At 40.6% G+C, this 13,961-nt stretch overlaps 3 gene segments (V, D, J or C); all 3 read right to left on the bottom strand.

Annotated features, from left to right (window-relative positions):
• Window positions 1-2,973: 2,973 nt before the first annotated feature.
• LOC131480494 (T cell receptor alpha variable 3-like) lies at window positions 2,974-3,561 on the bottom strand. The segment is given in 2 exon segments: window positions 2,974-3,377; window positions 3,461-3,561. Coding segments are annotated over 2 exon segments (456 nt in total).
• An 842-nt stretch (window positions 3,562-4,403) lies between these two features.
• On the bottom strand, window positions 4,404-5,100 carry LOC131480568 (T cell receptor alpha variable 36/delta variable 7-like). The segment is given in 2 exon segments: window positions 4,404-4,783; window positions 4,975-5,100. Coding segments are annotated over 2 exon segments (408 nt in total).
• A 5,037-nt stretch (window positions 5,101-10,137) lies between these two features.
• On the bottom strand, window positions 10,138-10,821 carry LOC131480577 (T cell receptor alpha variable 35-like). The segment is given in 2 exon segments: window positions 10,138-10,481; window positions 10,721-10,821. Coding segments are annotated over 2 exon segments (369 nt in total).
• Between the last annotated feature and the right edge of the window lie 3,140 nt (window positions 10,822-13,961).

The raw sequence follows: 13,961 nt of genomic DNA, 5'->3' as shown, positions 1-13,961 counted from the left end.
AAATCAATGAATAGGATTTTTTTATTTTTTATTTATTTATTTATTTTTTACAATCTTCACATAGTTAATTAGGGCTACAGGAAAGTGAGCAAGAGTATTATTTCCACATTATTTTTTCCTGTATCTGGGGAAAAGCGGGAGGTGAATGGAGAAACCCCACCCAGTCTCCCATCCACCTCAGGTCTCTGATGTGGGGCATGCTCTGAGGGTCTTGCTCAAGTGGTTTTGATAGTTCAACAGTTCTGAATTGCTGCCTATTTCACCATTCCAAGCACGATGAGGTCGCTGAAGAATCCACTGATTGACATAGTCCATCTTACAGCCTCCGTTTGCCCAGTTCTTCACTACCAACATATGGCTGGGGTAGTTGATCGATTTGTTCTGTCCTCTGTCTTTTCATAGTTAGGGTTCTGAGTCTGGCAGTTCTAATGGGGAGATCCCCAAAGAAACTTTGTCTGAAGTGATCCCAGACCAGATTCTTGTGTGTACTTGGCAGGTACAGGGCCTGGTACAGTCCATTGCCCAAATCAGCTGGTGATTGCAATTGCTGGGTCAGTTCTGTTTCCAGTCCTGTCTTCCACTGGAACCAATGAGTGTTGCATTGCAGCCTGATTCTGCCCAGGACACACTTGGCACTCACATAAAGCAGTGGGAGCTGCAGCCTAGCTGGAGCGACCCACAACAACCCCCACCAGGCCCGCCCTCTGCCCTGGTTCCCGTGCTTGCAGACTATGTGCAGCAGACTAGTCCAGTCTGTCCCACATCCCATTCAGCTCTCATACATGTCAATGGGCAGTGAAGCCTAGTTAAACCCAACCAGCTCCACTATCCAGCCCACACACATGCTGTTTGGTGCCTTTCTGTCTAGCCACTCCTGTTTCTGTCCTGGTTTTCATGCTCTCCAGAAGGACTGGTAACCCAAGAGGGAGGAACCCACTATTTCCCTTCTAGGCCACTCCCACTCCCGGATTATGAACTTTCCAGGTGGTTCTGGAATTTAACTTGACAGATTTAACCTCCAGTGCCATCCCCTGCCAGCTGTTGCTGCGGCAAAGCCCAAGCAACCCTCACCGACTAATTTTTGCTTGCACCAGTCGGAACAGTCAGCCCAAGCTGATTTTTCCCTGATCTAGTTCACATGAGACCCGCAGATGTTGTAGCACTGTCTGGCCTGGTCTGTCCCCAACCTAAATGAGTGCAACATCCAGGGCTGGACTAGGCTAAAATGAAATCTCAGAGGGCTTCTTCCAGGTCTCCCAAGTGGGCACAGGGACCCAAGCACTTGGGCCACTTTCTGCTGCTTTCCCAGGCTCTTAGCAGGAAGCTGGACTGGAAGTGGAGCAACTAAGACTTAAATTAGTGCACACTTCAGATAGTAATGATGTAGAAGGCAGCCCTATCAGCTATACCACAATGCCAGCTCCAAATTTCAAATTTTTGCAGCTATTATTCAGCAGATCTTTGAAAATTTATTTACCAATAAAAGCATGTTTGACAATTTAAAAATTAAGTTTCTTTTCTTTTTTTTTTTTTTTTAGATTTATTTTATTTTTATTACAAAGTCCGATATACAGAGAGGAGGAGAGATAGAGAGGAAGTGGAGCTGCCGGGATTAGAACCAGCGACCATATGGGATCCTGGCGCATTCAAGGCGAGGACCTTAGCCACTAGGCCACGCCACCAGGCCCAAGTTTCTTTTCTTAAAAAAGATTTGTTTATGCATTTAAAAGTTAGAATTATACAGAGAGAAGGAGAGATAGAGATTCCATCTGTTGGTATACATCCCAAGTGTCCCCAGTGACCAGAACTGAGCGGATCTTAAGCTAGGAGCCAGAAATTTCTTCCAGGTTGCCCATGTAGGTGACAAGGGTTTTAGCACCCAGGTCACCTTCTGATGCTCTTTTCTAGGCCATTTGCAGGGAGTTGTATCTGAAGCAGAGTAGTCGGTTCAAATACTGATGCCCATGTAGGATTCTGGCATCACAGGCAGTGGCTTTATGTACTGTGCTACAATGCCAGGCACCCCAAGTTTGTTTTCATTAAAAAAAAGCAGGCGTGACTTTAGATGTGATTTGCTTTCTTATTTCCAAGCTCCAGTGAATGACTGGTGCAGCTTCTCTGTGAACAGCTGAGCTGTGATATTTCTGGTCTAAAAGTCAGAAGGTTAAAGCATGGCCACAGGTTTGTACAAATAAGGGCTTAGTCTTCCTCCCTTTTTGTTGCTTCATCTATCACTAGTGCCAACAATGATGCTAGGCTTTGTCCAGGTTGAACTTGAGTGGGAGAAGCCTATTAGAAACAGGGCTTGAATCCGTGCAGAAGGTGGCAGGTTTCCTTTGGCTCTTGGTTGAGGAGTCCACTGTTGACCTTGGCCTCTTATCTGTGTCATGGAAGATAAGAGCTGGCATAAGACTGTGGTAAGAGACATCCAGATGATTTCTCTCCTTATCCACCTAGAACTAAACCCCTTTTCTCTTCCCTTTCACTTGTGAGAAGCCATCCTCTGTTATTGTGCATATCATGAGAAATTCCCAATTGTCAGGAAATGCAAGCATGGGGAGGAGTACCCTAGTGTTGTTTTATTCTCTTAGCACTGTTGAACTTGCTGAGTATCTCCTTCCCAGCTTGCCATGGTGATCAGTCCAGAATGGGTGTTTTTAGAGTTTTAATATTTTTGGCTGATGGGATAAATAGGAGATTCTTAGATAATGATAGGATATTTTTTCTAGGTTAAATAATCAGTGAGAGACAAAGAAAACTTATCTAGCATTTGTTGAACATCAGGGAATTGCTAGGCACTTAACACATGTGTTAATGTGTCTTATAACCACTTACAAAATAGTTTTGTAATTTCAGAATATTGGAATCATATAAGCTTGGGTTATTTACTTAAGCGTTAGTTATATGGATTTCTGTTATTAGAGAACAATTTTGACCCAGTGTGCCTTGACTACTTTGAGGTCTCTTGCAAAACTAAAATCCTGTGTGGCTGCGTGGCCACATCCCTTTTCCTTTCCTGCAATGAGGTTTTTGTAGGGCTCTCCTATGAGATGGTATCTTTGTGCCTCTGACTCTGAGCGCACAGTAATACAAAGCAGTATCTGCAGGAACCAGAAGCCTGATGTACAAATTTGTAGAATTTGGTGTAGTTTTTGAATAAAACCTTTCTGTGGCAAAACTGGCATCTCCTTTTTCTGAGTGTCCCCACCCCCTGTAGAGAATGAATTCAGGTCCTTGGTTCGGATACTGTCGAAACCAGTAGAGATCCACAAATCTTGCAGATGAGGCATCATAATGACAAGACAGGTCTGCGGTCTTCCCTTCTGTGCCAGACACTTCTGTCTTCTTCGGTGCGATCCAGTTTGCTCTCCCACAGCCTGCAACATAAAACACAGCAAGCTCAGTGTTATTTGCTGTCTTCTCTGAGAGGGCAGTTTGGAATACCAAGTGCAATTGTTACCTGGACAGACCAGGGCTAGAAGCAAAGTGAAGATAAGCTTGCTAGTCGTCATTTCTTCTGGTTCCTGATTTAGGACCTTACACTATTCGGTGCATTTCAAATCAATGACATCTCATCATCAAGTTCCTGGAAGGTCTTTCAGGCAATTTTTTTTATTATTATAACTCACGAGTCGGAAATGGGAGGAGCTCAGCTTATCTACATAAAGATTTTTTTTCAAAGGAACCAAGTAACACCTGTTGGAGTGACATTGAGAGAAACTCATGTTTTGGAATAATTTACATGTCCAGCATCTCTCTAGACATTATTTTGTGTTTGTGCAAATAGGTAAAATGGAAAGGGAACTTTATTTATTTTTGACTATTCATAGGACATTAAAATGATATCTTATAACTTCAATACATTTCTGATTTAAGGGAGCATTAATTTGTAGCTATTTGAGAGGTTGATAAGAAATAATCATATTTTAATGCTACTTTGTTGGTCATGTATGTAGACAGTCACACATATTTCCTATCGTAAGTGTGAATGTCGGAGAACCATATAATGCAGTTTCACTTTACTTGAACTTGATATTTATAGTGTTTTTCCTATTTCATAAATAATTCTTAGTATTGAGCTCATAGTTGATAATTTGAAAAATGAGCATGATAAAGGAGAGAAACAACAAATAGCTTAAAGTCCTACTCAAAGAGAGCAGTATTGCAAATATTTTGATATTTTGTTAATGTGAATGTTGCCAACACAGTTCTGGTAACAGGGCTTACTTCCTAACACTGAGCATAATGGCATGGTTGCAGAGTTGGTGTCATATGACTGACCCTGAGTAACTATAAGTTATCTGTGCTAACTTTCATGAAAAAATCACAGAGAATGGTGAATGCAATTCTGTAACACAACCTGAGTTATGACTCTACTGTATGGCTACTTCTCTTAAAGCTTACTTTGGAAGGTGGCAGCAGACCCCTCATCTGACAGCTGTAGAGCCACCAGAAGCATTTGAATACAGGCTGCAGGTGTGGAGAGAACACTGTGCCTCTACCGCGCAGAAGTACATGGCTGAGTCTCCAGACTGGGTGGCTGCAATGTGCAGGGTGCTGACAAGTTCTGTCTTGTTTAATACTCCCGTTAGCCTCCCTGATTTCTTTTCTGCTCCACTTGAAATTAGGAGAAGCAGAAATGTGGGGACGTTCTTATCCTGCTTGTACCACTGTAGACTTTGAAAGTTCTTCACTTCGTAGCTGCAGGTGAGAGTTGCGCTGTGTCCCTCGTGGACAACTAGAGATGGGGGACTCTGTACCACCTTGTCGTCACTGCTCACCCCTGTTTTCAAAAAGTGAAAAATTAAGTCAGCCAATCAAGTCTCCATAGAGGTCAATATTCTCCATTGGAACTATAGGGCTCTCAGAAAAGTCACACCATCCCCCACCCACACGCACCACCTTTTAATCCTCTGAGATACAGTCCCCAGGGTTTCCTGGTAGTTCCTAACCCTTTGTAATAACCATACTCACAGCCTAGTTGAAGCCAAATGACCACAAGTTCAATCCATGGCCACTTCATCATCCTTCAATTCTTGGAGCTGTTTCCTTGAGAAATGTTGACTGTCAGCTCTAAGCATGAGCTTAGAAAAATGTCAACTTTCAGCACACCCTTCCCCCTCTCCCATCCCTTCCCCACCAAAGAGAGAGAGATGAAAAGAGACAGACAGAGAAGGAAATAACAACTTGGCTATTCAGCCAATCAGAAAAGAAAAAATCATTTTGTTCTAATTCAGATTCACATACCTTCCACTCAGTCACCCATCAAGTCATTCAAAACGGAACACTGCCATCTTGTGAGCTGGTATTGAATAAAAATTTGGATTCAAATGTTTACCAATAATGGCAGATTCTTCTAAAATTTGTCAGTCAGTTGAAAGACAGACTAACCCAAGCCAGCAAAAGCTCTGTGAGCTGGTGGCTCTTAGGCATTGCAGGGAATTTAGAAAATTAGTGGAAGTTCTAAGAAGAAAACACAGTCATCCACAGTTCTTACTCATCATGCTCTTTGTCTTGTTAGCTATGTATTAATAATAAAATACATCACGTTAACATTTGTTTAAAGATGCATGGATTCTTCAACATGTTCATGAAAACTAGAACTACAACAGAAGCTTATTTTGGCATACAAAAAATTCTGAAATCTGTGACTTTTTTTCGATAGTATGTAATTTCTATGAATAATAAAAATATTTATTTCAGAAAAGCAGAGACTGAGAGAGAAATATAAACACACACACACCACGTCCATCTGATATTCATTCCCCAGATGTCTCAAATGTCTGGACTGGGCTGAGGCTGAAGCTGAAAGCAGAGAATTTCATCCTGCTCATTCATGTGGATGGCAGGAGTTAAGTTACTCAGGCCTCTTAGACTCTGCAGTGGTAGGAAGTTGGGATCAGGAAGCTGGACACCAAATACAGGCACTCCAGTATGGGAAATGGCATCTTCATTGGGGTCTTTGCTATTCTATCAAACCTTTGCTCCTCTTCCATGAATTTTTGAAGATTCCTCATATGCAGAAACTTCAAAACTCTTTGCACCAAATAAACATTTTTAAGTACTTAGTTACTTAAAAGGCAGATTTACAGAGAGCAAGAGAGAGCAAGAGAGAGAGTCTTGCTTCTGTTGATTCATTCACCAAAAAATTGTGAACAACCTAGAAGTAGGAGCTTCTTCTGTGTCTCCCACGTGGATGTCAGGGGCCCAACTATTTAGGACATCTTCAGCTGATTTCCTAGGCCATTACCAGGGAACTGTTTCATAAACAGAGCATCCTCTAGACACCAATGGGAGCCCAAATGGGATATCGGCATTGTAGGCAGTGGCTTAATGCTGCAACACAACGCTGGCCCCACACTTTCTTCAGTTACAATGAAGGTGAGATATCTGCAATCCCTGTTTATTGAAGTGATATCTTCTTTTTCTTTTAAAAAATTATTTTATTTCAAAGCCAGAGTGGCAGAGAGAGGAATTGACAGGCGGAGAGACTAAAGAGAGAGAGAGAAAGAGGGAGAAATCTTCCACCCATTGATTTACTTCCCAAATGGCTGCAATGGCCAATAGCCAGGAACCTCTTCCAGGTCTCTCATGTGGTGTAGGGGCCCTACTAGTTGGGCTATTTTCCACTGCTTTCCTAGGCACATTAGCAGGGAGTTGAATCAGAAGTGGAGCAGCCAAGACTCAAACTGAGGCACCTATGGGATGCTGGCATTGCAGGTGGAGGTTTTATCTGGTCCCAGGGTGAACTGCTTTGGTGATAATCTCCCATCATGGGTAGAATAAGTACAAAATAAGACAAAACAGCTGTGTTTTTACATCAAGAGATACAACATGCTCATATTTGATTATACGTTGTAAAGAAATCTTTATTTTCAAATTTTATTGATTAAAACTTTATTCATGTATTTTAAATGAATATTATATGTCATTCTTCACCTTGTTTTTCCATTTTAGCAGGATATCTTAAATGCTGAACTTTTAGAATGGTTCAGCAGTAATCTGTAGCATAAGTGTACCATTATTTAACTAATTATTGTTCATTAAATATACAGGTTGTACCTAGTTTTTCTGTTCAGTGCAATGTTTGCAGTGCATATTTGAAATTTATGTTTAGTCTTATCATTTACATGTTTTTCATCAGCTTTTTTGAGGAGCCCATCTGCATGCATGGGTTTTAATTTTTTTGGACCAAAATAAATTTCTTTTTAAATGCATTTTATGTAGACCGTTTGAAATACTCTTACATTTCTTTTTGCAGTGTGTAGATCACAGTGTGTTTTTATCTTATCCTCAATGGAATTTCCAGGGGTTAGTTTCTACCTGTATCTTTATTAACTGATTTCAAAGCAATTTTGTTTTATAGCTTGCATCTTAACTTCTAAAACACATTATTAATTTTCACTGTTTTAATAGATGCTGTAACTTTTCCTTGGTGTTGGAGACTGCTATTTGTCTACCCAAATCTATCTTCCCCTTCTCCTGGTAATAGACATGTCCAGGGCTACTCAGATAATAATTTCAATTACAGTTAGATAATGATTATAGATTAAACTCTCTTGTAGGTGTGCCTTGTGTCACCTCTGGTCCAGGATCCTGCAGTGTGGACAAGCCTGCATCACACCTTCCTCTTAACTAGAATCTGTCATAGTCCTGACCAAAAAAGGACCTTGCACATGAAGGTAAGTTCCTGAGAAACAGCTCAACTTGAAATGAAAAACAGCTCAAGTCCCTCAAAAATGACACAGGGAAGAACGATTTACTGACCCAGAATATAGGACAACATTTTCAAAATATTTCATGAGTAATAGGAACCAAATTTGTTTTCTAATTGGTGGGTGTGATATTTGACCTATTCCTAACATGTATATCAACATGCATGTCATGTGATGAAATGATTCAGCTCATTTTGTTTATCCCCTCAGCAGCTGGTGAACTTTTGGATTGTTTTGACTATTAGGAATCACAGTGCTATGAATATTCATATATAAACATTTACATGAACATGGTATTAATTATTTTTAGTAACTACAAAGAAATAAAATAGTTGGCTATTTGAGGAACTGCCAAATGTTTTCCAAAGTAGCTGCCCCATTGTAGATTTATGCTAGTGATGAAGGAGGATTCTGATTCCCCCACATCCTCATTAAAAGTTACTGCTTCCTGTTTTGCTTGCCTGCCAGCCTCTTCCTTCTCCTGTTAGAAATTATGGACATCCTAGCAGGTGTGTAGTCATGTCTCGTTGTGGTTTTGATTTATATTTCCCTTATAAATATTGATGTTGGGCATCGTATGCTTCTTGGCCATCTGTTTATACTTTTTAGAACAAGGAGTATTCAAATTCTTTAGCCCCTCTTAAGTCAGTACTCACTTTATTATTGAATCAAAGACTTTCAAAAATACTCTTGATTCTTGGACATCTGCTTTGCAAATGTGACCTTTCACTCTTTTTTTTTGTTTTAAAGGTTTTTAGTTTAAAGACATTTTCACAGATATAAAATTAGTGGATATTTTTGGGGTACTATGGAATGGTTCTTTTTTAAAAAAAAGATTTAATTTATTTTTATTACAAAGTCAGATATACAGAGAAGAGGAGAGACAGAGATGAAGATCTTCTGTCTGATGATTCACTCCTCAAGTAAGCTCAATGGCTGGTGCTGGGCCGATCTGCAGCCAGGAACCAGGAGCTTCCTCCAGGTCTTCCACATAGGTGCAGGGTTCTTGACTGCTTTCCCAGGCCACAGGTATAAAGTTGGATGGGAAGTGCAGCAGCCAGGACACAGACCAGGCCCCATATGGGATGTTAATGCTTTCAGGCAAAGGATTAGCCATTGAGCCATCATGCTGTCCCCTGTAGAATGTTTCAATACCTGTGTGGTATCTTATCAGTGTAAATACATCTATCTCTGAGCAGCTAACGATTTTCTAAGCTGAAGCAGTTTTTCATTCCTGTGGGTCGTCCTTTCTGCTCTTTTGTGTGCTTTCAGGTATAAAGCTTTTGAAATTTAGATCCTATTTATCTGGATTTTTTTCCTTGTAATATTCATCTCTTCAGAATTTTGGGTGAACATGTAATTGTTGCACATTTTCACTAGTACATTGAAATATTTCAACACATGTTTATCCTATGTACTTAATGTTTGAATCAGATAATCAGCATTTCTATTCCCTATCATTCCTTTATTACTATTATTTATTTATTTATTTTGAAAGTCAAAGTTACAGAGAGAAGGACAGATATTCCATCCTCTGGTTCACTTCCCAGATGGCAGCAGTAGCCAGAGCTGGACCAGGGTGAAACCAGAAGCCGGACACTTCATTTGGGTCTGCCAAGTGGGTGGAAGGGGATCAAAGAAGTGGGCTTTGTTGTGCTGCATTTCCTAGGCCATTACAGGGAGATAGATCATAAGTGGAGCAGCTGGATGCAAACTGGCACCTACATGGGGTGTCAGTGTCACAGGCAATGGCTTTTCCTGCTGTGCCACAATACAGCCCCAATTTCCTTATCATTGCTAAATGGAGTCTTCTTCTCTATTTCATCACAAAACATACAAGCTATTGTTTTTTGCAAATCCATTGCATGATCCAAAGTTGCAAAGATTTACACATGATTTTTAAAGGTTTGTTATTATTTTTAAAGATTTATTTTTATTGGATAGGCAGATTTACAGAGAGGAAGAGAGACAGAGAGAAAGATCTTCCATCTGCTCATTCACTTTGCAGTTTTGTTCTTTTGCGTGCAGTTACCCAATTGTTGTTGTAGCACCGTAGCACCATTTGTTGAAATGACTATTCTTTCTGCTTGTCTTGGCCATTTATATAAGTCAGTTGATAATAGATGTATGTATGAATTTATTCCTGAGTTCACAATCATATCCTATCGACAGCTATACATTTTTAAAGCAAATATGTTAAAAATAGAAATCGGGTTCTAACCAAGTCTTGGCAAAGAGAAGTAAGTTAGTAAATATTTTACGCATATTAAAAATAAATAGCTATTATGATATTAACAAAACACATACTTGCAAAATAAATTCTTGAATACATGAGAGTTTGTAGTAATAGATTGGTAAAGATTGTGGGTAGCATACACGGCTATACTACATGCATGACCAAAGGATCAGGACCTGGAGGCACCCAGTGACTGCAGTCCCAGTCACTGGTTTAAGTATAGGCTGCAGGTGCTTGTAGAACACTGTGCAAACCCGCACAGAAGTAGGTGCCTGCATGTTCAAGCTGGGAGGCTGAGATGGTCAGATAACTCTGCTTCCTTGTTTCACTAAACTGTGCAGTTAGTTTTCCAATTCTGGTCAATTCACCCATCTTGTATAAAGCTATCAAGAGGTCAGGACCTTGGCCAAGATCCTGCTTGTACCACAGCAAGCTGTTCAATGTACTTGAGGAAGTGCAGTTCATGGAAATATCCTCTTCCTGGATGGACATGGACTGAGGACTCTGATCCAGCTGTTGAGCACGCACCCCTGGTAGGGGAGACAAAAGAAGGTAATGGAGACAGTCACCTTCCTCCAACCAGGAATGAACACTGCATTCCCACACTTCCCAATCCTGCCCTGTGCTTTTCTAGTCCCCCCTCTTTCACGGGCTCTCCTTCTGTCACCCTCTTTTCATAGACCAGGATAAAGCCTCACCTTCTGCTCTCACAGTTTGCTTACCCCCTTTAGAATTCTGTGTAGTGGAATCAGATAGCCCCCATACTCACATGTCAGTGGCACCCACAGGATTATTAGTAAATTTTCCAAGAGTATCTCCATCAGCAAATAAGTGATTACCAAATGATTTCTTTTTGCTTCAAGACACCTCTCTAAGCTTATGATAACACTGTGTCTTACTTTGTGGTGTTAAAGTATCTGTTCTGTTATCAGTCAATCTGATCTCTCACAGCATGTTTCCCCAGTGCTTTGAACTAACCTCGCAGGTTGGCTAAGGAGACACTGCCTCCCTATGGCCGGAAACTTTCCCAATTAACAAACCAGCCAAGAAGGGTTTATGAAGGATTGAGGATAGTTGTGGGGTGAAAACAATGAGTCTAACTGGTGGACAATCATGCAGATGTCCAGGCTCTGTTCTGATGAGGGTCCGTCAGGCATCAGCCATCTGGGGACCTCCTTGGTAGCTGGGTCAAAGTCACCATGCCATATCCTGTTCTTCAGAAGGTTCGGGAGACTCTAATGCCAACATCAGTAGTCACCCAACTAGGCACAGATAATTCATGATATCAGTAGCTATTTATATATGTAATAAGAAAAGAAGGGAAAGGAAGACACTCTTATTACAATTGCAGAAGACTTTTTCCTTATTTCCTTTCTGAGGACTCAGTGTAAAAATTCCAAGAAAAGTTTTTAACATCCAAGGACGTAAAGATCAGGCAAGGGGTGACAGCATGTGACATGTTTTGGGAAACGGGAGTAAGTTGGAAAGTGGAAACTGACTTAGCTGACCTTAGAAAGTTGAGTCTTAAGTCTTTCAGGGAAAAATGCTGAGAAAAACCAAGGTCCCCTTAACAAGGTCAATAAAGAGGATGTATTGATATCTCAGCTCAAAGTGAAGTGTAGAGATAAGAAATTCTAAACAAAATGTATAAAGTATCATTTTATGAAGTGCAGTAAGTTCTCTAACAGATCACTTAGCTTGATCTGGAAAAGTCAGTTCTTGCCACCACTTTCATGGAAGTCTATCTTTTTTCTCATTGAAAATGAAAAATTTCTAATTGAATAACAGACATGAGACCCCTGGGTATCAGGTTTAGTTGATAGTGATGTGAAACAAATATTTAAAAACAGAAAGTGAAGCTCATCTTCTATTCAAATCTCGGGGTTAATTTTTATCCTATCAATTAGGAACCTGCACCCCAGAATCACTAAGCATTTCAATAAAGCCATCCTTCATCAAGATGCCAGAAAACAAACAAACAAACAAACAAACAAACAAACAAATATCAGAGAAAAGAGCCCAGGAAGGTTACCGCTGCCTGTGAGCAATACAGTGTAACAAAAATTCTGGCTTCTCTTGGAGAAGCAAATAAAACTTGAAGTGATACCAAAGCTTAATTTTTACAGAATGGAATTTTAGAGGGACAATTTGGGTTTTAAAGAATTAATTTGAGGCCCCGTGTAATGGCTAAGTTAGCTAATCCTCTCCCTGAAAGCACCACGATCCCATATTCATGTCCCAGCTGCTCCACTTCCCATCTGGCTCCCTGCTTGTGGCCTGAGAAAGCAGTGGAGGATGGTCAAGAACCTTGGGACCCCGCACTCACATGAGAGACCCAGAAGAAGCTGCTGGCTCCTGCTTAGGATTGGTTCAGCTCTGGCTGTTACAGTCCTTTGGGGAGTGAACCAGTGGATGGGAGATTCTCTCTGTCTCTCCTTCTCTCTGTAAATCTTCTTTTCAATAAAAATTAATATAAATCTTTATTCTTAAAAAAGAATAAATTTGAGGCACAACACTGTGGCTTTGCGGCTAAAGTCCTCACCTTGCATGTGCCAGGCTCCCATAGCCCTGCTTGCTATTCAGCCCCCTGTTTGTGGCCTGACAAAGCAGACAAGGATGACCCAATGCCTTGGGACCCTGCACCCATGTGGGAGACCTAGAAGAGGCTCCAGGCTCCTGGCTTCGGATTGGCTAAGCTCTTGCTGTTGCGGCCACTTGTGGTGCGAATCAACAGATGGAAGATCTTGCTCTCTGTCTCTCCTCTCTGTATTTCTGACTTTCCAATAAAAATAAAATAAATCTTTAAAGAAAAAAAATAAATTTGATGTGGTAATTTGTGTTTCGAATGCCGGGGATCAGAGCTGAATGCCTGCGTCACACCTCATAATTCTAGTCTTGATCTAGGTGTATGAATTCCCACGGTCTGAGTTGGTTGGTTTGTTTTCCACTGTGCTCCTTACATTGTTTCTGTTAGCCTGAGTATCTTTTTCTCCTTCCAGTTGCATTACTATTATTTTATACGTTGTTTAGATTTTTCAACATTTCTATACATTTACTGGCCCTGGTTTTCTTTCTATTTCTGTTGTGTGGCTGTGTGGTAGACATATTTGTTCATGTGGACTGCTGTCCTCTGTTAAGTTAACATGTAATGCCCTTTCTTCTTCTTTTTTTTTTATGAATCTGTATTATTTTACTGGGGAAATGTATTATTTGAAAATAATCAGAATGATAAAACAGTGAAAATATTCAGATAAAGGAAATTTTAATTAGTTGGAAACTTTCTTGATGGAAGATGGGATGGTTAGAGGTGACTATATTGCAGGTACTCATCTGTTGCTAATGTGAAGGTGAGGAGCTAACCTGTATCATTGGATCTGAAGCCTCCCTGAGGTCGTGGGGGCTGCACCTGCAGCCTCAGCAGCGGTGACTGGCTTTCTGGTTCTTTGTGAGACCTGTTGTCTCAATTTTGAAAGTTTCCCTCTTTGGGCTGGTATTGTGAAATAGCAGGCCAAATTGCTGCCAGCCTATGGGCACTGGTTTGTGTCCTGTCTGCTGCAATTCCAGTCCAGCTCCTAATGGCCTGGGGAAAAGCAAAGAAAGATGGCCAAAATGCTTGGCCCCTGCTACCCATGTGGGAGATACGGAAGAAGCAGCTCTTGACTCTTGGCCTGGGCCTGGTCAAACCCTGGTTTTTGCAGCCATGTGAGGAGTGAACCAGTAGGTGGAAATCTCTTTCTCACTCTGTAACTCTTTCAAATAAGTAAATAATTTTTTTTTGAAAATCTGCTTTTCCTTGAGATTACTTGCGATGTGTTTCTGCCTCCTAAAGGCAGACAGACCAAGAAGCAGTGTGTCAATAATGACATCATTAAGCTCGGGGATAAACATGGCATATGTTTCTAGCTAGTCATTTTAAAGCATTTTTGTATATTGAAACAAATGAGAATACATTATAACATGAATTTTAAATAAAGAATGTGAGATTACAAAGAAATGTTATCTATACAGAG

This window comes from Ochotona princeps, chromosome 6, assembly GCF_030435755.1.
Source record: "Ochotona princeps isolate mOchPri1 chromosome 6, mOchPri1.hap1, whole genome shotgun sequence".
Taxonomy (NCBI): Eukaryota; Metazoa; Chordata; class Mammalia; order Lagomorpha; family Ochotonidae; genus Ochotona; species Ochotona princeps.
This window is presented reverse-complemented; position numbering and strand designations above follow the sequence as displayed.